Source organism: Talpa occidentalis, unplaced genomic scaffold (assembly GCF_014898055.3).
Source record: "Talpa occidentalis isolate TD23 unplaced genomic scaffold, MPIMG_talOcc4v2.1 talOcc4.17, whole genome shotgun sequence".
Taxonomy (NCBI): Eukaryota; Metazoa; Chordata; class Mammalia; order Eulipotyphla; family Talpidae; genus Talpa; species Talpa occidentalis.
The window spans coordinates 20,163,543-20,185,759 of NW_023601754.1; the positions used below are offsets into that span (position 1 = coordinate 20,163,543).

Sequence of the window (22,217 nt, forward strand, 5' to 3'; positions counted from 1 at the left end):
ATCCTTGGGATCAGTTGCTTCAAATCTGAGTCACTTTGGGGCTTCCAAAGGGTTCATTTAAATCATACATGTGAAGCTCTCAGAGCAGAATCAAGCAACCACAGTGCTTGATAAACAGGACATTTTATATCCATCTGTATGTCTGTGTAAAATGGTGAAGAAAGGGCCTCCCTGGTGGCGCAAGGGGTTAAGCACAGCACTATGAAGCAATCCATAGCCTCTGCAGCACGAGTTCGATCCCCGGCCTGCCAGGGAGCAACCCACATGGCGCAACGGACCTCTTCTGTCTTGCCTGCTGCTCCCCTCAGCAGTGTATTTCAGTCAGTCTGCCTGTTCTGTTCCCCACTCTATCTCTGGTGAATCCTCTCACCCCCCACACCTCTGGCCTGTACCCCAGCTCTTATATAAAAATAAATAAATCTTAAAAAAACCCCACAAAACCTATATATGAGAAAGAAAATAAATAAATAAATAAAATGGTGACAAATCTGAATTGTCAGAGAATCCTCAATTTCTCAGGACCATCATGAACACGTGTAATGACATTTGTCCAACAACAGGCCAAATGCTACTGACATTTCATCTGTGAAGACACTGGTTCTCAAATGTTTTCAGGCTCAGAACCCCTTTACACTCAAAAAATGTTGAGGATGCCAGAAAGCTCTCCTCCGGGGCTTGTGGCTATTATGCTTACCATGCTTGAGACTAAAGCTGAGGCATTAAAAATATTAATGAAAAACAGCAAGGATAAACTCACATAGCAAATAGATGACATTTTTCTTAAAAGTAACTCCATTTCCCAACACACACACAAACGTGAGAAGAGCGGCATTGTTTTACATTTTTTGCAATTCTAGTATGAGAACTGGATCCTCACATCTGCTTCTGCATTTGGTCGACTGCAGCATCACGTGTCATGCACCCTCTGGAAAATTCCACTGCAAACTCGTGAGGATGAGAGTGAAAAATGAAATAACTCCTTGATATTATTAACTTCTCTTCCTTGTTTTCCAGATGGGCGATTCCTACAGCACAAATTTTTCAAGGAATATCCGGGTAAGAGAAGAAACCATTCTTTCTTTGCAGAGTACTAAAAAGGGCAAAGATACAGACAACAAGCAGGTAGTTCTAATGCTAATAAAGCAGAAGTGGTTATTTTGTGGTAATAGTGAAGGCTGATCAAGGTCACCTTCAGGACACCTTGACTATCGCATTAAGGAAGCCTTCCCAGTGGAGAACCATTTAAGCCCAATCTGAAGAGTCAGGGACTGGGGCAGAGACACAGCAAGTGTACAGCTCTGAGGCAGGAGCGCACTGCCACCACCGCAGCACAGTGTCTGCAGAGCAGGGGAGAGTGTGCGGACATGAGCCAGGAGTGCAGTCCTGGCCAGACTGCAGGCTGCGAGGCACGGCAAGGAGGAGCCGGCAGTGGGCGTGGGGTGACCTACTTGGGGGAGGAGGCGGCCAGGGGCCAGGTCTGGACTGGCGAGCCTGGAGTGGGAGCTGGCACACCTGCCTGACCGAGCCCGTCCTTTTGCAGAGGGTGACTCCAAGAACGTGGCAGAACACGGAAAAGGACCGCAGAGGTGGTCTCGGTAAAGAGAGGACCGCCAGATCGGCAGGAGGCGTGATGTGCCCGCGTGGGGGTAGGTTCGGGAGAGGAAGGGCAGGGCTTTTATCATGGGCAAGACGGGTAGGTCGCCTCGTTCCCTGGAGACTATGTGAGAAATGTATGTGAGCAGAAGTGGGAAGTTTCTAGACCTCTCCATTCACACCGAAACACTGGGCTGTGTTGTGGTTTCCCTTCTATCTGTCCTGTCACTTGGTCTCAGAGCTTCTGCACACACGTCCTCCACGTCTGTGAGGTCTGTCCCTTCCACTGACAGCACCCGGAGTGCCAGGTCTCTGACAGGCAGGGCCAGACTCAGCTGCGTCTCCAGCCACCTGTGGTGTGCGGGGGTAGAGTGGGGGTGAAACGGTGAACAATAAGAGTTCCTGCTCCCTTCCCCACCCTCCCGCCCCCCACCCCCACTGCCACCCCAGGGTGGACATCTGAGTAGGAGACTCAGCAGGTCAACAAGTGAACCCACAGGAAAGTGACCGACTGACGCAGCTGTCGTGAAGGAGCAGGACGGGTGGGCAAAGGAAGTAGCAGGTGGGCAGGGAGCTGCTTCAGAGGGCTCAGGAAAGTGGCTGTGGAGGTGACGGCGGAACTAGGGCCCACAGTGAGACAGGCTTGTCGTGGAAGACCAGGCAGGAGCAGCCAGAAGAGCAAAATCTAGAGGCAGGAAAGATTGCTTTTGAGGAGCTACGGGGAGGCACCGACGAAGGAGGGGAGGCGGCACGAGATAACCAGGAGGCTCTGCGGTCAGACTCTCCAGCAGGCCAAGGTGCAGGGAGATGCAAAGGGCCGTGGACAGGAGCCACTGAGGAGTCTCAACTGGGCAAACCTGGGTGCTCACCTGCCCTGTGCCAGCCGCCGTCTCTGCGTAGTAACAGAAACCGGCAAGAGCAGGTGACTGCCGCCCTCAGGCAAAGCTCAGGTTTCAGATGCCAGGTTATTCAGGTGGCGCCCTCCAGAAGACCGAGAGCCCGTGGGGCTCGACGCCAGAGTGTCTATTACCTGCTGATGACAGCGCGGGCCTTGGCGAGGGGCTGACCCCGAGGACTGGGAAGCTGCCCTGGACACTCTGGCCCTGGGGAGGAGAGCGCTTCGAGGGTGACCTCAGGGCAGTCAGGTCCGGCTTAAAGTGCTGCTCTGCCACCCCCATGTGGCCTCAGGCAAATGCCTTCACCTCCCCAAGCCTCAGTTTCTCATCTATGAAATGGAAATGGTGAAGGGTATGTAGGATCATGTGCCCGTGAAGACTTGAAGTCAGTTAAGAATTTACTCTGCTGTTTCGTAGGGGAGGAGAGGGGGGGTGACACCTCTGTGACCCCATGTTCTGCCCCAGCATCAGCTGGGCTCACATTCATTCCATCTTTGATTCCTTTCTAGCCACTCTGAAAGAACATCCCTTCTTTTTCTGCTAAGCCTTGGAAACAGCCGGGTAAAATGATTTGACCCCCACATGCCCAGCTCAGCAGAGCAGGACCCCAGAGGTACTTAGAGACAGGACACCTGATTCTTAATCCCAGCATCGCCCCACCTGACAGGGGCTTTGTGGGAGACACTAACCGGCGCGCGGTCCCTGTTTAACATCCTGAAAGCCCCATTTGGCCCTGAAGCTCCACTTCTAAATCTTACCTGGAAGAAGGCACCGCCTATGTCAGCTGAGGAAACTCCTTTCTGCGACAGAGTTCAATGTTTTGGTTATTTACAGATTTCTCTAGATCTGACTGTGGGAGGCCTATCCCAAATGTCTTCAAAATAAATTTATTACTCACAAAGTAGAAATAAAACCCACTCATGCCTGCTTCACCATTTTAACCAGTGGATGATTTTCTGATTCTTTTCTGTTACTTGCGTGGCACAGAGTATGACCCTCACAAGACCTGATAAAGAGAGTATGACATCCTCCTTTTGCAGTTGTGGAAATTCAGCCTCAGGGAGGTTAGGAAAGCTACGAGGAATCACCCAGCAAGAAAACAGCAGAACTGGGATTAAAATCCAGGGCTGCTGACGCCCAAGCCAAGGAGGACAGTGTCTGCTCTGTCTTAGGCCCAGCCGGTCACCCTCAGCAAGTTACCAAAATCCCTAAGGCTTGGGGTTCATATTTCAAAAGTGTCGATGAGAATTCAAGGTTATTGTGAACTTAAGATCATCCAGGTGGGAGTAAATTATGGAATAAGATGCAAATATCAGAGCAGGGAGGGGTAGTGGAAGCTCAGAGAAGAGTAAGACCTGCCTTTGCCCTCAGGGAGCCACTGGAGAGTCAGACAAGCAGAGTCAGCCTGGACGGAAGATGGGGGGAAGCAGTTCAGGGAGGCTTCCTGGAGGTGGTGATCTGAGCTGATCATGCTTACTATCTGAACAGTCTGGGAAATACTTGCATGGTAAGGGAGAGCACTGCCTGTTTGGTTTTTACCCAGGGAGACTTATTGTTGATGTTTTGAGCCAGATCATTCTTTGCATGTATGTTTGGGACAGGGGGTGTCCTATTGCATGTTGGGGGTTGAGCAGCATCCCTGGCCTCCACCCACTAGGTGCCATGAGCACCTGCCTCCCAGTCTCCAGACCTCACCACATGACCCCTGGACCCACAGCTACCCCCACTTGAGAAACTCTGCTTGGAGCCTAAATAATGAGCCTCTAATCTGTGTGACTTCATCTGTCAGTACGTTCCAGTGGGGCATTTTCCCTTAGGCTCCAGTTAATCAATTAACTTCCCCACTTGCTCTCACTATTCACTCACACATTCATCCCTCCGTCCTGTCAAGAAAGCTTTACCAGGTATGCTTAGATTCTTGGCATCTCTAAAGAATGCTTTCCTCACCTTCCATGTTCCTGGAGTTGTGGCACATCACAGGACCTATGCTGGGCTGTGAGCACACGCAGTGGAGGCATCAACTGCGCAGGTGGAAACTTCCAGGCCCCACAGAGGAGCCAGGTTCTGAGAAAGGCTGCGTCACCGCACTCTGGGGACTCAGAGGGCCCTGCCCGTGGAAAGTCCGAGAGACTGAAGACTCCAAGGGGAAGGGATTGGGTGGAGTTGATCCAAACTCTAGCGCCTTCTGGGTATTTCCTTGCCCCATCTATTTCCTTTATGTTTTCTTTCTGATGTGGGCACCAGAGCGACCCACAGTCAAAGCCTATGTCAGGTGATTCTAGGTGGGGTTTTCAATAATTCTGAAGTAGAAATGAAAGCATCATATCAGCCTGGCTTTCCTTTCAGCTACAGATGGCATGCGTGAGCTGTAAGGTATGCTGGCCGTCACGGTTCCAGCCTGTGTGGTGGGGAACTGCACTCAACATCACACCATCCCTGTCTGAAGGGGGATGCCCTGATGGCTGGGGATGGGGGTGGGGGAGCAGGTACAGGCCCATCTGAGGTGGCTGCGTGTCTTGGCTTTGAACCCAGCGGGGAGTCTCACTGGGAGCTGGCCCAGCCCTTCCCTGCACCTGATGGGCTTGAAAAGCAGGTGACAGTGGGTACGTCTCACCTGAGCTAGGTCTGAGCAGAGGTTCCACCGGCAAGGGCAGGAGAGAGCGCTGGGCTTGGAGCAGAGGCCTGGGGGTAGCCCTGCTGGTCAGAGCCGTGTGCCCCTGAACTGAGAGCTCAGCCTCTCTGAGTCTTGGTGTCTGCTGCTGTGGAACAGGAGTAACTCCTGTTGTGCCTTCCACCAGATGAGGGTGGGGGGTGAAGACAGTGGGATACTTGGAGGAGCCCGTCCAGGTCTCCCTAGAAATAAGAGGTAGACGAAGGCAGATGCACATTCCAGGGGTGAAGGGGCGGCTAAAGGTCAGGGAGCTGGTGGCCATGCAAAGGCCCCATTTACATGTCAGTGCACACTCACTGCTTCTGGGGTTAGGCTGACATGTCTTTTGGGGAGACACAGTTGGGGGGAGCAGGAGAGCCAGACTAGGTTGGAGACGCAGACTTGACAGGCACCACAGGCAGAGGGAACATGTGTGCAGAGTCAGGGGCCAGAGACAGTCTCAGAACTGCAAGCTTCCAACTGGCTGGACTAATGGGTGCTGGCGGGTGAGGGGAGGCAAATGTGGGGAGGTGAGGAGGAGGCATAGGTAGAAAGTTAATCAGGTGCAAGCCGGTTCACATCTTTGAACCTGTCCCCGAAAACAGTGGGCCACCTCTGGGCTTCATCTCATTTGACGCCCGCATGCCCCTGAGTAGTAGTATGATCCCCACATACACGCTCAAGCCAGGAACCCAAGGAGTGGGTTGAAAGGGGTGAGCCCCCTGCCCATGAGGCACTGCCCTGGCCAGGCTGGGCCTGGGCACATGTCGGAGCAGAGTGAACTGGAGTCATTATGACTTTCCAAGTTAAGTGCTATGGGTCCAGCATCTGCTGTTTCTTCAACACCTGGGTTGGAAAGACCCCATTGCCTGCTGGATAGCAGAGAGGACCCAGGTTCTGCATGGGGTCAGGGGGGTGTATCTCCCTCAAGGAGGCACAGCTGCTAGTTGGAGGAGTCAGGCCTCTACTCCTCCGTGAAACCAACAAGCTGTCAAATAAAAACGAATTGCTCCCAAATAAAAACACAGCTTTTTGGACTTAACCAGTCCAAGTCTATATTCTCAACTTTGGGCAGGGAGTGGGGAGGCTCAGTTTTTGACTTTATTTCAAAGTAGATCCCAGACGTCCTATACATCACTTATGAGGGCTGCAGAGGCTTCTCAGGTACCTGCGGATTGATGGATTTTTAAGGTAACCATAAGGTTGTGCTCGTGAAACCACCACGCCTCACGCCCTGGGAGGGGACAGACCGTCCCAGCCAAGACCTGTTCGAAAATCCATTGTTCACAGGGCAACGGTTCCTAAAATGGGGTCCCCAGACCAGCAGCATCAGCAACACCAGGGACCTCCCTAGAAAAGCAGGTTCTCAGACCCCAGCCCAGACCTACTGAGTCAGAAACTTGGCTTGGGCCCAGCAGTTTTTGAAACCCCCCATGTCTCCAATGCTGGCTCTGGCAGCACCATGCTGCCCCTGGGAAGCAGTGGTACAGGTGGCAGTGCCATTCTTGCCCTGGGTGGGCTTGTGGTTGATGCAGGTTCTGGTTCCTTCTTGAAGGGTGCCCAGGTGTGAGTCTGCAGCGGCACCCACTTCCAGTTTGCATCAGTGACTCTGAAGCCCAGTCAGTGGGTGAGACCTGGGCCTCCCCTCACTTTCTAAGTGACCCTGGGGCCAAAGTCTCCTCTGTAAATTGTTCAGCTGACAGCACCTGCCCCTTAGTGATATGGGCAGGGATATGAAGCTGGGAAGCTCTTCAGATGTTTCCTGGTGCCGAGCTAGTGCTGCCCAAAGACAACTTTCTTCGTTTCTTTCCTTAACAAAACACAGCGGCTGTTACCAAAATGGGGTGGCAGGGACAAGGCAGATTTGGGAATGAGCTCGAAGCCAGTCACCAGGAGTCTCATTCTCTGGGCAGGGCCTGGCTGAACCTCTCTGCAGAGAGTGGGGTGGAGATTTGGGGGCTCCCCTTCTAACTCTTGGGATTAAGTGGGTCTGGCTCTGCCCCCCACCCCCCTCCAGGCATCAAGGCTGCAGGGAGCAGCAAGGGATGGTGAGGGAGGAGCCCCAGGTTGCCCGGGACGACAGGCTCCCCGAAGTCCCAGATGAAGGGCTGGAGGGGCCCCTGAGCTGCCTCAGCTGGGAAGCCTCTGGGAGCCTCAAGAAGGTTCTTGTCACCAGCAGGAGACAGGAGGCTGGGATAATCAGGGAGGGGGGGGAGGGGACTGGATCCCAGGAAGGCTGAGGGGCCTGGTGGGCACAGCTGGGCTCTGAGCAAACACCCATGTGATTGTCCTGGGTCTGCCTGTCCCTAAGGCTCAGGAAACATGAGTTACATATTGTTCATTTAAATAGAGCTCATACTCTGGAATCTTGTTTCTTCCTCCATCCTTTGAGGGAAGATAGAGCTGCCAATCAAGTCGCAGCACCGCCACCAGCCCCGAAAGGGAGTGGACAGTGCACGTGTCAATGTTGTAGTGTTCAAGGTACGAGATCCAAGGGTATTTCATTTTTTAAAATATTTTATGTTTGCTGGTTTCACCTGCTGAAAAGGGAGTAGAAAAAAGCATTTGCCTCTATAACCTAACCCAAGTTTATGGTCGTGAAATACCGCTTCCCATTGAAAAAAAAATTAAAATGCGGGCTTTCTCGGAGTAATAGCCGATTCCAGGGCTGCAAATGTATAAGACCAGACTGGACTATTTCGTTCTCCCAGGTGGCCAGGGCTCCGTCAAGGAAGGCCCCCAGCACGATGCCAGCAGAACTGCTGGGACTGTTCCCCAGCCAGGGGTGTGGCAGTTAGAGGGGCTGAAAGGATACTATCCAATGGATTGAAACCCATTCACCAAAGTATTTTTTTAAATGAGTGGATCAGTGGCTCACCTTCAGAGGATGAGGAGGAGCCGGGGCATCATCATGAAAACAGGTAAGAGAAAGGGATCCAGCAGGGCCCTGCTGTTCCGGTACCGCTTGGTGACCCAGTGGTAGACACAGGGAACCATCATTTTATGAAAGTATTCCAACTAGCAAATTTAAAGGATATGATGGAATTGGAAAATCACAGTTTTGCAATACCTCCCCCCTCCCCCCACCCGGGAGCTAATGGCTCTAGACTTTAGATCCAACAAGTGCTCACATCCTCACATCGCAAGTAGAGACAACCAGATTTCAGAGCCCCCTGCAGGAAGAACACAAGAGCAGCAGCGGCACTGCCAGTTTGCAGGGGCTTCTGGGGACAAAGAAATAGGCAGGTGGGCATCAGGAGGGTGCCACCTGCGGTCAGGATATGGGGGTACACCAGGGCAACACACCCCAGCTTCTCAAATTTTAAGGGGAAGGGAGAATTGGGGAAGCATTAAGCAGAATCAGAGCCCCTGAACATCTATATCCTACCCCCCTGAACCTCTGACTAGGTGACCTCATGTGGCCCCACAATCTTTGCAGCTGTGATTGGGTTAAGGCTCCTGAGCGCGGAGAGGCGCCTGGATTACCCAGGTGGGTGTAATGGATTCACAAGCATCCTCATAAAAAGGAGGCTGATGGGTCAGAGTGTAGGTTCGCCTGCATTCCTGTAATGAAGCAGGAGGAGGGACTCCCGAGCCAGGGAATCCATTTGGATGACTTCTAAAGGCTGAAAAAAATCAGGGGATGTATTTTGCCCTTGAACATCCAGAAGGAATGCAGCCCCCACAGATGCCTTGATTTTATCCCGTGAGGCTGATTCCCACATGCGCCCTCCAGAACTGGCAGACAGTCGTTTGTGTTGTTATAAGCCAGCAGGTTTGTGAGCCTCTGTTCCAGCAACTACGGGGAATGGATGCAGATGGAGCCCCGAAGGGTAAAGAAATGTAAAGAATGTTCACATTAAAAACGCAGGCAAGACCAGGCGAGAGCGACTAGGTGTGCAAGGAGGTGAGGAGTGTGGGAACGCAAGTCAGAAGGGTACCTAGGTGGGAGGAAGGTCAGAGCCCTCTTTTGTCCCAGCTGCTGGTTTCAAAGGGGTCACCTGATAACAGTTCAGATAAGCTGGTCCTTTGTTTCGTGTGGCTTCCAGAGACTGCTCGTACAGTCAAGAAGGAAAGACAAGAAGAATTGGAAGGACCACGAGTGGTGTAGAGTGTGCAGCTGCAGGTGTAGAGGAGGGGACATTTTCTCCTGGTCTTGCTGAGATTTATTTCAAGAGATGGGCACGTGGGCATGTCTGCGGAGCTCACAGCTGATATTACGCACAGACCAGGGCAGAGGAGACTTGTCAACGCAATGAATGCAGGGCATGGAAGGACTACTCCTGCATGCCACTAAAACCCAGGCTGGCAGTTACCTGGGTGACCGCCCCTGGATCCTCAGCATCCTCTCTCCTACGAGAAGCAGAACATAATCGTGTCAGTAGCTACTGATGGGATGGGTGGATGGGGAACAGTGTCCTGCCCCCCTGGGAACATGGGGAGAAGGAGGACAGCTTGCTCTCCCTGCCCCTTGGGTAGTCCTGGTGCCCAGGCAGGACCATGGCAGTGCTTCCTGCTTTCCTGGCTGCCCAATCTTGCACTCCCAGGCTTCCATCCTGACAGACCTCTGCCCTTCTCAGCCCCCTTCTGGGATGTGCTTCTTCTGTTTGCAGTCACGTGATTTCTGACAGTCCAGCCGGGTGAGGCTTGGTGGGAACCAAGCCAAACAGGAAGTCAGTGTGAAGGAGTGGACTGTTGAGAGAGACACGAGCTCACTTGCTTTTTATCTTTTGAAGTTCTATCTCATGGAGCTGAATGAATAAATGGAAACAGTGGTTTTTCATTAAAACAACAAATTATAGAGATGAGGGCAGCGACTTAGGGAAGATGGGTTTCCCGAGGGGAGGCTTGTGGTTAGCCATTCCACTTAGCACAACCAGCGGGCATCAAGCTGGGCACTGTTGCCTGCTTTTCTCTCTTTCGCAGCTCCTGTGGTGAGCATCACTACTTTTCTGTTGTAACTTGTAAGATAGAAGCTTCGAAGTGGGGTGATGTGTGGAAGACACCCAGATGTCTGTGGTCAGTGACAGAAGGAGAACTGGCCCAGAGGGGGTTTATTTCCCTGGGTCTATGCCAATCCTGCCGTTGGCCACCAATCCAACCCCAGGTTCTCACTGCCCAAGGCTGGGTCTGACACTATGGCTCCCACCAGCCACTCAGTGTGGTGCTCCGCCGCCAAGCAGGCCCCAGCAGCAGACCTAGGAGCAGTAACCATTCCATAGAAGACCCAAACCTCTGCTGTGTGTGTCTGTGAACCCCTCGGAGTGTGGCTGGTGCTCCCTGGGTCTCTGACCAGCCTCCCTGGCAGCCCTGGGTTCTACAGGACTTGCTCAGGGCCAGGTGATTCCTACTTGACTTTCATGGCCACCTACAAGGCTCTTTCAGAGATGCGAGAGGGGCAGAGCAGGGGCTGATCCATGGGCCAAGCACTGGCAGAAGAGTCAGCAGGGGTCTGAGCACTGGCCTTCCCTGAGGGGCCCTCACGGAGGGTGTCGGGCAGTCGCCCTTTCACAGGCATTTCCTCCCAGACAGCCAAGTGCTGGCTGCTGGGATCACATGGCCAGCTCTCAGCACCCACCCGAGCCCAGGTTGGACAGCTGGAGACTCTGGCCCCACCCTCCTCCTCCAAAGGACATCTTATTCTGCAGACCTGCCTCTGCAGTGCCTGGTGGGGGGTGTCTTCTCTGAACCCCGCCCCCTGGCAGACTGATCCATGCGCCTTAGTGACATGGTCCCACATGAGTGACATTGTCACAGGCCATGTGGTCTGCTCCCTCTCCACCAGCTGAAGGGCTCTTGGTGGTCAGGGTCTGTGTCTAACGCATCTCTTCCGACACCCCACCGGATGCAGGCGCAGTAAGTTGTTGGGAAGGACGGTAATCTTCCTGTACCCTTCCAGGCCCCTGGGGTCACAAAATAACTAAAATTGATACAAGAGAGATTAGCAAGAGAAAAGATAAATTTTAATTACATATGCCCAGAGGCCCACTCTTAGAACAATGAACTCTGCCTCTGGTCCCTCCAGTGAGATGATATAGTCTCTACATAGAGGGCAATAGGTTTAGGTGGGATAACAGAACAAAGAGCCTCCAACTGAAAGAAAGAAGGAATTTTACAGGGTCTAGCTGTGTAAACATTGAAAACAGACCTGTGAACCCTTCAGTCCAGGGAGAGCAGGCTGCCCCTCACCTCCCAGATCACGATAGAATTCCCTGATTTTTAGGGAGATAGATAACTAGGCCAAAAAGGCCTCATTCTTGGATCTTCTGTCTCTTAAGTTCTTCCAGTTCAACGTGATCAGCCTACCACTTCGGCATATCCCAGGACAGCCTGGCTTTGGCCCCAAGTTACTCACCACAGGACCCTTGAATCCTATGCCAAAATGAATGGAGAGCTTCTGAGAGGGGCCTGAGGTTCTTCCTTGTCCTCATTGGCGCCTTACCTGGTGGTCCAAGCAGGTTTGTGAATAAATGGATGAACGAATGAATGAATGAATGAGCCTAGTCTGAGGCCAGCATGACGACCAGGTGTGCAGGTTCTAGGTCAGACTCCAGGGATGGGATCTGACTTTCCCTTTTTCTTAACCGTGTGGCTGTGGTCAAGTCACTCAGCAGCTCTGCACCTCTGATTCGGACCCAGATCGTGTTTCCCAGAAGCAGATCCTGAGATGAGACTCAAGGGCAAGTGATTTGTCAGGGAGGAGGCAGAGTCTGGTGAGGGGGTAAGCGGGTGATTTCAGCCCAAGTCCCAGGCTCAGCCTGGCTGCAGGGAGCTTAGGGAAGTAGATGTGAATTGTCTGTGGGGGAGAGCCCCAAAGCTGCATTTTCTGCTTTCAGCTCCCCAATCCTGGTCAGGGACGCCCCAGGATCAAGAACATGTCCAAGTACTTTGTACTCCAGCCTCTTTCCTCCAGAGACTCACAGGTGCTAGAGAGTAGAACAGGGAACCCCTAAATGGGGAAAAGGAGGTAGGAGGGGAGATCTGGGTGGAGACCTCATCATCTGCTGTAGCTTCCTCTTCTAGAAAACAGATGCTGAGAGCAAATAAGCTGATATTACAAGCATCATTGAGTATGGAGCCTGGCCCTAATTCAGCAGAGCTGTTGACTGGTAGTTATCACCCTGTGCAAGCATCCTCTCTCCTCTCTGTAGTCTCTTGATAAATATTTGTTTAATGAATGAACCAACTTTCCTACTAGTTAAACCGGTGCATGGCGACGCCCCAGCTGGTTTTCAGAGGTTCCTTTGTGTCCAGGTGGCAGGAGCCCCACTGAGGGAGGAAGCAGGCTTCTGTGGGTGCAACCACAGCTTCTCCCCACCCCCCGCCACCCTGGAAGCAGGCCCTGGGGACCCATCTCCTCCTCTGGAGGGCCTGCTGGTGCCTGGGTATAACTACCATTCTCGGGGTGTCGCCTCCCTTCAGTTTCACTCCGGCCAAAACACTCAGGAGCCCTTATTAGACCATCAACTCAGCAAAATGTTTAGCACCTGCAGCGTGCCAGGCACTCTTCTGGGTACTGGAGAAAAAGCAGGAAGGATACAGACACAGGCCCTGCCTACTGTCATGGAGCTCATGGCTCATGGCAGGTGGAGGGGCTTCTAAGGATGAACCTGAACAAATCCATAAAGTCAGTGAATAGAACAGAAGTTATATTCTTATTTTTTAAGCTTTTTACTGAAAATTTCAGGTGCATGGGAAGCTGTACAGATTGCACAGAGGAGCCCCCCGGTACCCTCATAACTTTATCCTATGTAACTCTAGGGCCACGTGAACGTCAGGACACAGTTGGGGCTGCACGTGAGCGTGTGGGTTCCTGTCATCTGATCTCACATGTAGATTCGTGGTAGCGCCAGTTCCATCGGGACCCAGAACTGCTCCATCAGCAACTGGCTGGTTGCCTCCACCCAGCTCTGCCAGCCACTGCTCTGTTCTCTGTCTTGGTGCCTTTGTCAGGTCAAGATGACTTTAGAAATGGGGTCATACCACATGGGGCCTCGGAGATTTGCAGTCTTCACCAATTTCCCCAGTCTGCATGCCCCAAGCCATCTGCCCCATCACGGGTCATGGCTGATCCCTGAGTTGGGGTGCCTCTGCCGGTCTCCTGGCTGTAAAGTGACTGTTTTTCCCTTGGTGACGAGTCTGTATTCCTTGGGGACATACCTGAAGACTGTAAATACCTTTTCTTATCCAACATTGAACTGATATTTCTCTTTTAAACAAAATTTTTTTTATTGAAGCAAAATTTACCCACAGAAGCATACACGTAGTGCCAGCTTTGACAGGTAGACAGGACATAGTGGCAGGATGCTGTCACTGGGGTGCACAGGAAAACACCCATGGGAGGAACATGGAAGTCCAGGCCTGAAGGGGGCAGGCAGGCCCTGTGAATCTGGGGGTGGGGGGATCATGTCTGGCTAGGGACCTGTGGAGTTCAAAGGCTGGAGGCTGAACTGAGCTCAGGTGGTTTTGCAAACAGTCAGGAGGTGGGGTTGCCAGGGCAGGAGGAGTGGGGTGGCAGATGGGGCCAGATAATGCAGGGCTGATCTTGCTATCGCGCTCCCCACCCTAGGGTGAGATGCTGGCTTCCTGGAGGTGATCCCAGGAAAGAGTAGGAGAAAGTGGGGAAGTGAAATGGGGAAGGGGTGCTGTCACTGTGCTTACCCCTGGGAGCTGGGTCCCGACTTGGGAGCTCCCTGGGAAACAGGGAGGAGCAGGTCTCAGAGCTTGCACCCCCCTCTCTCCCCGCCCACACTGGGCGTTAGGGAAGTTGATCCATGACTGTGGGGTGGGTGCACGAACTCCTTACAACCCCTCCTTGTCCAATGGAGGTACCTCCAAAGACCCCCAGTGGATCCTGAAGTGTGGCTACCACCCAACCCTAGTGAGAACTTGTTGCAAGAGATTAGCAATAACTAGTAACCAAATAGAACAATAGTAACAATAGACTGTAAGAGAAGCTATGTGACTGTGGTCTCTCAAAGCTGATTGTAGGTAATATTTTCAGACCATGGTACATCTTGGAAAGCCAGCCCTCTGTAAGGCTGTGTCTGTGGCCCAGGGTATGGAGCGCAGCCAGCCACCTCCACTCAAAGGTGCACGCACTCCACCTGTGGTGGGGCCTCGAGGGCTTCTGGCAGGGCAGAGACTTGCTCTGATGTCCGTTTTTCAGGAGCAGGAATTGGTGACCTTGTGGATGGATGTCTCGGGAACTCTGCTTTGGGCTGGAATTCCCTTGACTCTGGATGATGAGTCTGGGTGCTTCTGAATTTTTAAAATGAAAGTAGATTTTAAGAGGGAGTTGAATTTCCAACACGAGGACATCCTGGAGAAGGCAAAACTCTAGAGAAGCAAACAGATTTGTGGTTGATGGGGGCGGGGTGGGGGGCGGAGGGTGGCACATAGGGGCTATGTAGCCAGCCAACCTGTTCTGTGTGATAATGTGATGGTGGAGACACAACATTGTGCTTGTGTTAAGACCCACGGGATGTGCACACCAAGAGCGAGCCCTCCTGCAAACACAGAAATCTTCTTGTTCAGCCATATCACCCCCCCCTACAAGGCTTCTGTCACTCTCCCATCCAGGAGCTCTCCTTCCTTTTCTGATCATTTTGTTAACTGAGTTATTCATGGGCTGGACCTAAGCAATAGGTTATTCATGGGCTGAATATTCATGGGCTGGACCTAAGCAATAGTTATTCATGGGCTGGACCTAAGCAATTGTTGGTAGCTGTATGAGGTGTGACGACGATTGCCAGGCCTGCCCTGGCCCATGAGAAAATGCCCCCAAAGGATTGAATGTGGTATCTGCCACGGTGTTGGAGGAGGCACCCCTGTCTGCTGTGCCATCTGTTCACCTTCGGGCACTGAGTAAGTCCCAAGATGCACCCATTTAGCACCTGGTGTCGTGTTCCTGGGGGCAGAGCCTTGTCCTCCTGATAGAATGAAGTCCCTTGGAAGCCAAATATGTCCGGAGCTGTATGAAGGGCTCAGCCCCCTTCCTCCAGGTGACAAGAGGATGACATGCATTGCAGTGAGCCTGGAAGCAGGCTGTGTGTGTGAGTGTGTATGGGTGTGTGAGTGTGTGTGCATGGCCACAGCTCTGGTACAGACTTGTGGATTGATGCACAGAGCAGGTCTTGTGTTACTATGGTGACACCCACTAAGCAAGTTTTCACCCAAGGCTTTGCCTCTGTGTCCCCGTCACGGAGCCACCAGGGTCATGTCTCACCTCATTCAGGCTCCTGCTCAAATATCATCTCTCCTGACAGCTCTAGCCATGTACTCCAGTCCCTGTCTGGTCTACTGTCTTCTTGGCATTGCTCAGACTATGGGTGCCTGGGACTGGGCTGCCCCAGCAAATTGCTACACCCTGGGCAGTCTTGAAACCACAATAATGTCTTCTCTCACTGTTCTGGAGGCCAGAAGTCAGAAATCAATGTTCAGTGGAGCCAGGCTCCCTTCAGAGGCTCCAGGGGACTGTCCTATATATCTGGTCACCCAGGTGTCCTTGGCTCATAGCTTCACCTCTCCAGCCTCTGCCTCCATCTACACAAGCCTTCTCTGCCATGTCTGTGTCTCCTTTTCTGTCTCTTATAAAGACACCAGCCATTGGATTTAGGCTCACCCAATTCATCCAGAAGGATCTCATCTTGAGATTCTTAACTTAATGGTGTCTTCAAGGACTCTTTTTGCAAATAAAATTGCATTCAGTTTCTGGGGGTTGGGATGTGTCAGCTGTTTGGAGGGGCCATTACTCAGCCCACTGCGTCCATTGCCTGACTTTGCACATGTGCATTACATAAGATTTGTTTGCCACCTTCACACCCACTAGGAGATAAGATATGAGATTATAGGATACAATCTGTTGTGTTCAGGGCCTTATCATTAGTGCCACATAGCAGGTGCTTTAAAATATTTGCAAGATGAATGACAGTGGCCTCACCTCCCTAAACTCCAATTTCTTCATCTCTAAAATGGTTCTGTCATTGCTTGTGTGCATAGCTATTTTTAAAAAATAGGATTGAGGATTTATGTAAAGAGCCAAAACTTCAAATTAAGAGTCAAACTTCGAACCAAAAAAAAGGCAACTGCAATACCCTTCCTGAAAAGAATGCCTTCAAATGCCAGCTTTATAATTTGCAAGTGAGGTTACCAAATAAACTTCAGGTGCCTTGGGATTGCATCAAAACTTCCTGACAGAGTGCATTGTTGGGAGATCATTTAAGGGTAATGAAGTGACACCACTTTCCTACCGAGAGTGAATGGGAGTTGAAGAGTGTGACCTCATTGTTCAAAGTATACATGCAGAGCAGATATTTCAAGAAAGGCTGGATGCTTTTGGCCAAGTCCCGCCCTTGACTCTCTATGCTCTATGACCAAAACATCAGGCTCCCTTTGTGCAAACGTCAGAAAGTTTCCAGCAATCTATCTTGTCTGAATTGGCTCTTAAGAATGGACTCTAGAATTCAGCAGGCTGAAGGTAGGGGAAAAAATCTTGAAGGAAAAAATATCAAAGTTGGTGATGACCATGCAATCCAAATAAAGTGGCAGAACTCGGAAAGGATAGTGAAAACAAGTATCAATCGCAAGCATGCTTTGCTGGGAGAAAATGGAGAATACACAAAAACAACAAAACATGACAACATAAAAACATTAAAAAAAGAATTTGGGTAATTAGTTTAATAAGAATATTGAAAGGAGCAAAAGTTAGAAAAATGAGCATCACAAACAAAATTCCTTTACATCTGCAAAAGAGAATCAAAGAGATAGTATATGATGGTTCACGGGTGATATGGTGGCGGGAGAACTGTGAGGACTACAGTGATGTAAGAAAAAAAAATTTTTAAAGATTTATTTATTTATGCATACAAGAGCTGGGGTGCAGGCCAGAGGTGCAGGGGGTGAGAGGATTCACCAGAGACAGAGCGGGGAACAGAACAGGCAGACTGACCGAAATACACTGCTGAGGGGAGCAGCGGGCGAGACAGGAGAGGTCTGCTGCACCATGTGGGTTGCTCCCTGGCTGGCTGGGGATTGAACTCATGCTGCAGAGGCTGCAGATTGCTTCATAGTGCGGTGCTCAACCCCTTGCGCCACCAGGGAGGCCCAAGAAAAAAAAATTAATTAATAAAAAAGTATATAGAAAAAAGAGATAGTATAAATATTTGTATTTCTGAAATGCTTTCAGATATTTCCTGACAGAATTTTCAGTGGAATGTTTTTTCTGATATCAAAGATAAAGATGACAGCAAATAGAGTGTTTGCCTCAAAGTGCATGGAAACAGCCTGAACGAGGGCGAGAGAAGTCAGATGAGTGGTGACAGCCGTAACAATAAAGACATGGTACATCCCCTATGAAACAGCAGATGCGCTCAGGTTAGAAACAAATGTCAATGATCTGCTTTTTTTTTTTTTTTTTAACTTCTTTTTTTTTTTTTAATAGAGGCATGTTTTTATTTATTTATTTATTTATTTGTTTGTTTTGTTTATACATGCACTGGGTACAGTCAGAAGCGCGGGAGGGCGAGAGAATTCACCAGAGCCAGAGCGGGGAGCAGAGCAGGCAGAAGGACCGAAGTACACTGCTGAGGGGAGCAGCGGGCGGCAGGAGAGGTCTGCGCGCCATGTGGGACCCTCCTCCGGTGGCCGGGGAGCAGCCAGGGATCGAACTGGCACTGCAGAGGCCGCGGGCAGCTTTGCAACCCAGGGCTCAAGCGCTGCGCCACCGGGGAGGCCCAATGATCTGCTTTTTATGAGATATATCCAGTAACTACCTTTGGGCATTTACCAAGTTTTAGGAATATTACTTACCACGACAGACACTGGACAGATGCACAGTGAGGAAGATGGAAGAGTGTCCCCCGCGCACACTGCGTGATCTGGGGGAGAATGAGACACAGCAACGACAAAGGAGACATCAAGAGCAGAGCACATTGCTTTACGCCGTGGGGAAGAAATAGTAACTCTGCAAAGTAGAATTAAAACATTTTAACAAGCTAGAGATGGCATTCAACAATTACAAATGTTATAATGAAAAGGTAAATCACGTGCACTAACAACAGGGCTGTGTAATATGGAAAGCAAAAAATGCTGACATAAAAGGAATAAATGGACAGGAAAGTCACTAGACTGGGGAATTTTAGACTCTTCATTATCTTCCTCTGTCAGATCAAGTAGTCAAAAATAAATAATGACTTGAACAACGTATTATAACTAGAAACCTTGAATAAACACAGAACTAACTTGCAAGCAAGAGTTCAGCTCATCGATACGCTTCAGAAGAAGAATGTACTAACTTTTCTAGAGCCATTAAAATACAGAATTTGCACACAAAGCAGGTACTAAGTCTTGATAAATTAAACAAAATTTAGTAGACGCGTGCAAGCTATATTTTCTGATCACAACACACAAAAAATCAAAAATCAAAGCTGTTTAAGCCTAAGAGTGCCCATTCAGCTGCTCCCACTCACAAAGCTGATGTTTTAACTGTTTTCTCTGTGGTCCACTTCATTTTTGTTTTCATCCCAGTCTGTTGTTTTGTTATAGGACAGCCCCGATATTGAACAGGTTGCCTGGCTCTGGGTCCTCACCCGCGTGCTTAAAAGGGACTTATTAATACTCCACTACAGGCACACACAAAAGGTTAATAAAAGGTTTATTTACAAGGGAAAAGGAAATAAGGAAAATGTACAACTCAGGGAGAAAATAGGGAAATAAAGTCTTTAATGCGTCCTACCCGATCCGCCGACCTGGAAACCCAAAGTCACTCTCAGCGCTGGCCATACGCTGCGAGCTGGCGGGGAGCCAAAATGGGGATCCCCAAAGCCCACGTGTCTGGCTTTATACCACACCTGGCTGCTTAACCCCACCCTCAGGTCCCAGCCACCTTCCCTTTGGTGGTGATGGGATTTGGAGTTCCCAGGGTCTTTGGCTTTGGCCTGGGGTGGGGGTGGAGTCCACAAAGCCTGTATGGAATTAGCTTTAGGACATCCTTTTCCCCCTAACAATTTCACAACATCCACTTCTCTCCTGGGTGACCTGGACATTCTCAAGCTGATCCCTGAATTCCAGCCTTGACTTCTCTGAACTGGAGCAGGGGTCACAGTGATGGGGTCTAGGAGGCTGGGGTTGACGGGAGAGGCATTTGACCACTACATCACACTCTGCTCAGGGCAGCTCCAGCACCCTCTGCAGAAACAAGGCCTGGTGAACGCCTTGGAAAAGCATGAGGTTCGTTGCCAACGAGGCGTTCTTCCTGGACCCAGTACTATTTTACAGTCCCAGCATGCCAGTGAGGAAGGGCCTAGGACATATCTGAGCCTAGTTCCCACCTATCCTTTGTATTAATAATAGGACTTCCTGAGGACCTACTACATCACTAGACAGTGTCTACACCAGTGTTATCTCAGGCCTGCACGGCAGGACTGTGGTCGGTTCTGCGTATCACCCCTCCACTGCCAAGCCCACTCCCTTCTTGGGATTCTCATTTTGGGGTCTGCACCTGTGGCTTCCCCTCCATTCCTCTCCACTGAAGTTCTCGGCTCCATGCAACTTCCCTCTCCTGGTGACTGCTCTCTCCCCTTCCTCCAGGCTTTGTCCTTGCTGTTGCTGACCTTGGCTAACTGCACAAACACCATCTGGTTTCTCTGCACCCTGCCCCATGCCTTTGTAAACAATCTATTTATCAAACACTCCCAAATCACTGGGTTTGAGTGTGACGTCTGTTGTCTGCTAGGCCCCTAACCACACCGGTAGGTAGCGTCAACCCCATTTTATAGATGAGTAAACTGAGGTAGAGGGAGGGGAAGAAAGGTGCCCAAGGTCACACATTTGGAAGGAGCAGGCCTGGGATTCCAATCCACAGTGACTCACCGGAGTCTGGCTTTCTCTGTTGTCCCTGGGACTTTGGTGAAGTTGGTGGGTGGTGCCACTTATTTAGGGAAAGGGAAGAGAGGCAGGAGAAACTGGCATTGGTTGGAGTTGCCACCTTTGGAGGGACAGCTGAGACTGGGGGCAAATAATTGCTCAAAATGTTGTAGAGCAACCCCGATACAAAACAGGGTGCCTGACTGTGGGTCCTCACCCGCGCGCTTATAAGGACTTATCAATGCTCTACTGCAGGCACACACGAAAGGTTAATAAAAGGTTTATTTACAAGGGGAGGGGAAATGAGGAAATGTACAGCTCAGGGAGAAAAGTGGGAGACAAAGTTTTAAATGAGTCCTACCCGATCCGCCGATCAGGAATCCCAAAATGGCGCTCTGAGAGCTGGCCGCCAGCCAGGAGCTGTGAAGCCAGGAGGTGAGCAATAGCGAGAGCCCCAAGGCCCACGTGTTTGGTTTTTATACCCAACCTGGCTGCCCAACTCCACCCTCAGGTCCCAGCCACCTTCCCTTTGGTGGTGACGGGATTTGTCTTTCCCAATGTCTTGATGGTTTTGGTCTGGAGTGGGGGTGGGGTCCACAAAGCCTGTATGGGATTAGCTCAGAACATCCTTTCCCCCTAACAATTCCCCCCTTTCACTTTTTGCCACCATTTCCATGGTGATGAAGATCAAACATATGGATGCTGGGATACAGTCTCAGATGAAAATTTTCCAGGGTTCCAGTCTAGTGTGCGGGTGGAGTCCACAAAGCCTGTATGGAATTATCTCAGGACATCCTTTCCCCCTAACAAAAAGGGGGTGGCACCATGAAGTGGACACACTCAAATAGCCTGCTCGATAGCCCTGAGGTTGATTCAACCTTCCTCAAAGCCACCTCTATGAAGCGATGGGTCTTGTTACGGAGGCCAGGCCCCCTGAAGCCCAAGCCCTTACCCTTTGAACATGGGCACCCGGATGTTCAGAACCAGCCACACTGCACACTCACCCGCATACTAGAGAGCTATTGGGGCAACACCCCTGAGAAGAGATGTTGATGATGATGATAATGCCGATGCCATCCAGCTCTGCTCCAACTGTTCCTATCAGCACAGTTCATGGAATCTTCTGGATTTCACTGTGAAGGAGGTGCTACATGGTCAAGTCACTTGATAGGATAGTAAACTTAGGCCCTGTGCCCACACTGGCAAGTGCAGGAGCCCTCGCTGCAGAGGACAGTGCACAAGAGCATGTAGACTGCACAGCCTGCAGGCAGGGTGCGGGATGCGGGGTTTGGAGGGGTGAGTTTTAACCCTCTTCAATCTCAGAGACCCTGGCCCACAGAGCCCAGTCCAGAGCTGTCCGGCAGCACTTAGGAGTCTGATTTAGTTCCAGGTCCCGTGCTCCCAGCGCCTCAAGTTGGCCACACTCACCTGGGTGTTGTTAAAAACTCAGCTTCCTGCCTGCCCCAGAGCAGTGACTCAGGGTAGGGAGCGGTCTGAGAATACGCCAGCGTTTGCTCATTCACATCGCCCCTCCCCCTCCCGCCTCCAGGTGATTCTCATGATCTGCAAGTTTGGGAACGGGCCGGCGTCTGAGGCTCCCTGGGCCGCCCGCGGCCCGCAGGGCTCGGGAGTCCCTGGCGAGCTCGCGGGGCGGGGAGGCGCCAGGTGCGTGCGGCGCCGCCCGGTGCGCAGCCCCGCCCTGGAGGCGGGCTCACCTGCGGCGGGCAGGTAGGCGGCTACCTGGTAACCTGGGCCAGGCCCAGGAGATTTGGGCGCGCGCTTCTAGCCCCGGCCTCGCCAGCAACTGAGGGCCGCAGGCAGAGGCGGCTGCCGACTGGACGCGAGGCTGGGCGAGGGGCCTCCGTCCGGTCACCATGGTCGAGCGACGCTTCTCCAAGTTCCTGCAAAAATTCTCCTTCTCGCGCGCGGGCCACAAGTACGAGTCTCTGGAGAGGGGCGAGTTGGAAACCTTGGTGAGTCTGGACGATTGGGCGCCGGGCTTTGTGAACTGACCCCCATCCCCCATCCCGCCGCCAAAACGTGTGCACTCAATGGGCTGTCCCGGCCAGCCAGCCTCAGCCCCCTGGCTCTGGAAAGAAGCCGCCTTCATAGCAACCGACAACTGCTGTTGTCTCTTTGGGCTGAGGTGTCCCCATTAAACCCGAATAAGATAGCCCATTTTGCAGATGTGAAACTGAGGTCCAGCGAAGATA

The 22,217-nt window shown here is 51.4% G+C and overlaps 2 protein-coding genes across 4 annotated transcripts in view; both read left to right on the forward strand.

Moving 5' to 3' along the window:
* Positions 1-4,885, forward strand: part of WFDC1 (WAP four-disulfide core domain 1) — a 53,486-nt gene extending 48,601 nt beyond the window's left edge. For all 3 annotated transcript variants that reach the window (XM_037516261.2, XM_037516260.2, XM_037516259.2), the window contains 3 exons: positions 1,015-1,056; positions 1,541-1,646; positions 2,999-4,885. In XM_037516261.2, the coding sequence (XP_037372158.1) occupies positions 1,015-1,056; positions 1,541-1,599 (101 nt within the window). In that variant the 3' untranslated portion in view covers positions 1,600-1,646; positions 2,999-4,885. The remainder of the gene's footprint in view (positions 1-1,014; positions 1,057-1,540; positions 1,647-2,998) is intronic.
* A 16,960-nt stretch (positions 4,886-21,845) lies between these two features.
* The window catches only part of ATP2C2 (ATPase secretory pathway Ca2+ transporting 2), a 49,732-nt gene continuing 49,360 nt past the window's right edge, over positions 21,846-22,217 (forward strand). Inside the window, exon 1 of the mRNA XM_037516263.2 lies at positions 21,846-21,977. Within this exon, the coding sequence (XP_037372160.1) occupies positions 21,879-21,977 (99 nt within the window). The 5' untranslated portion in view covers positions 21,846-21,878. The remainder of the gene's footprint in view (positions 21,978-22,217) is intronic.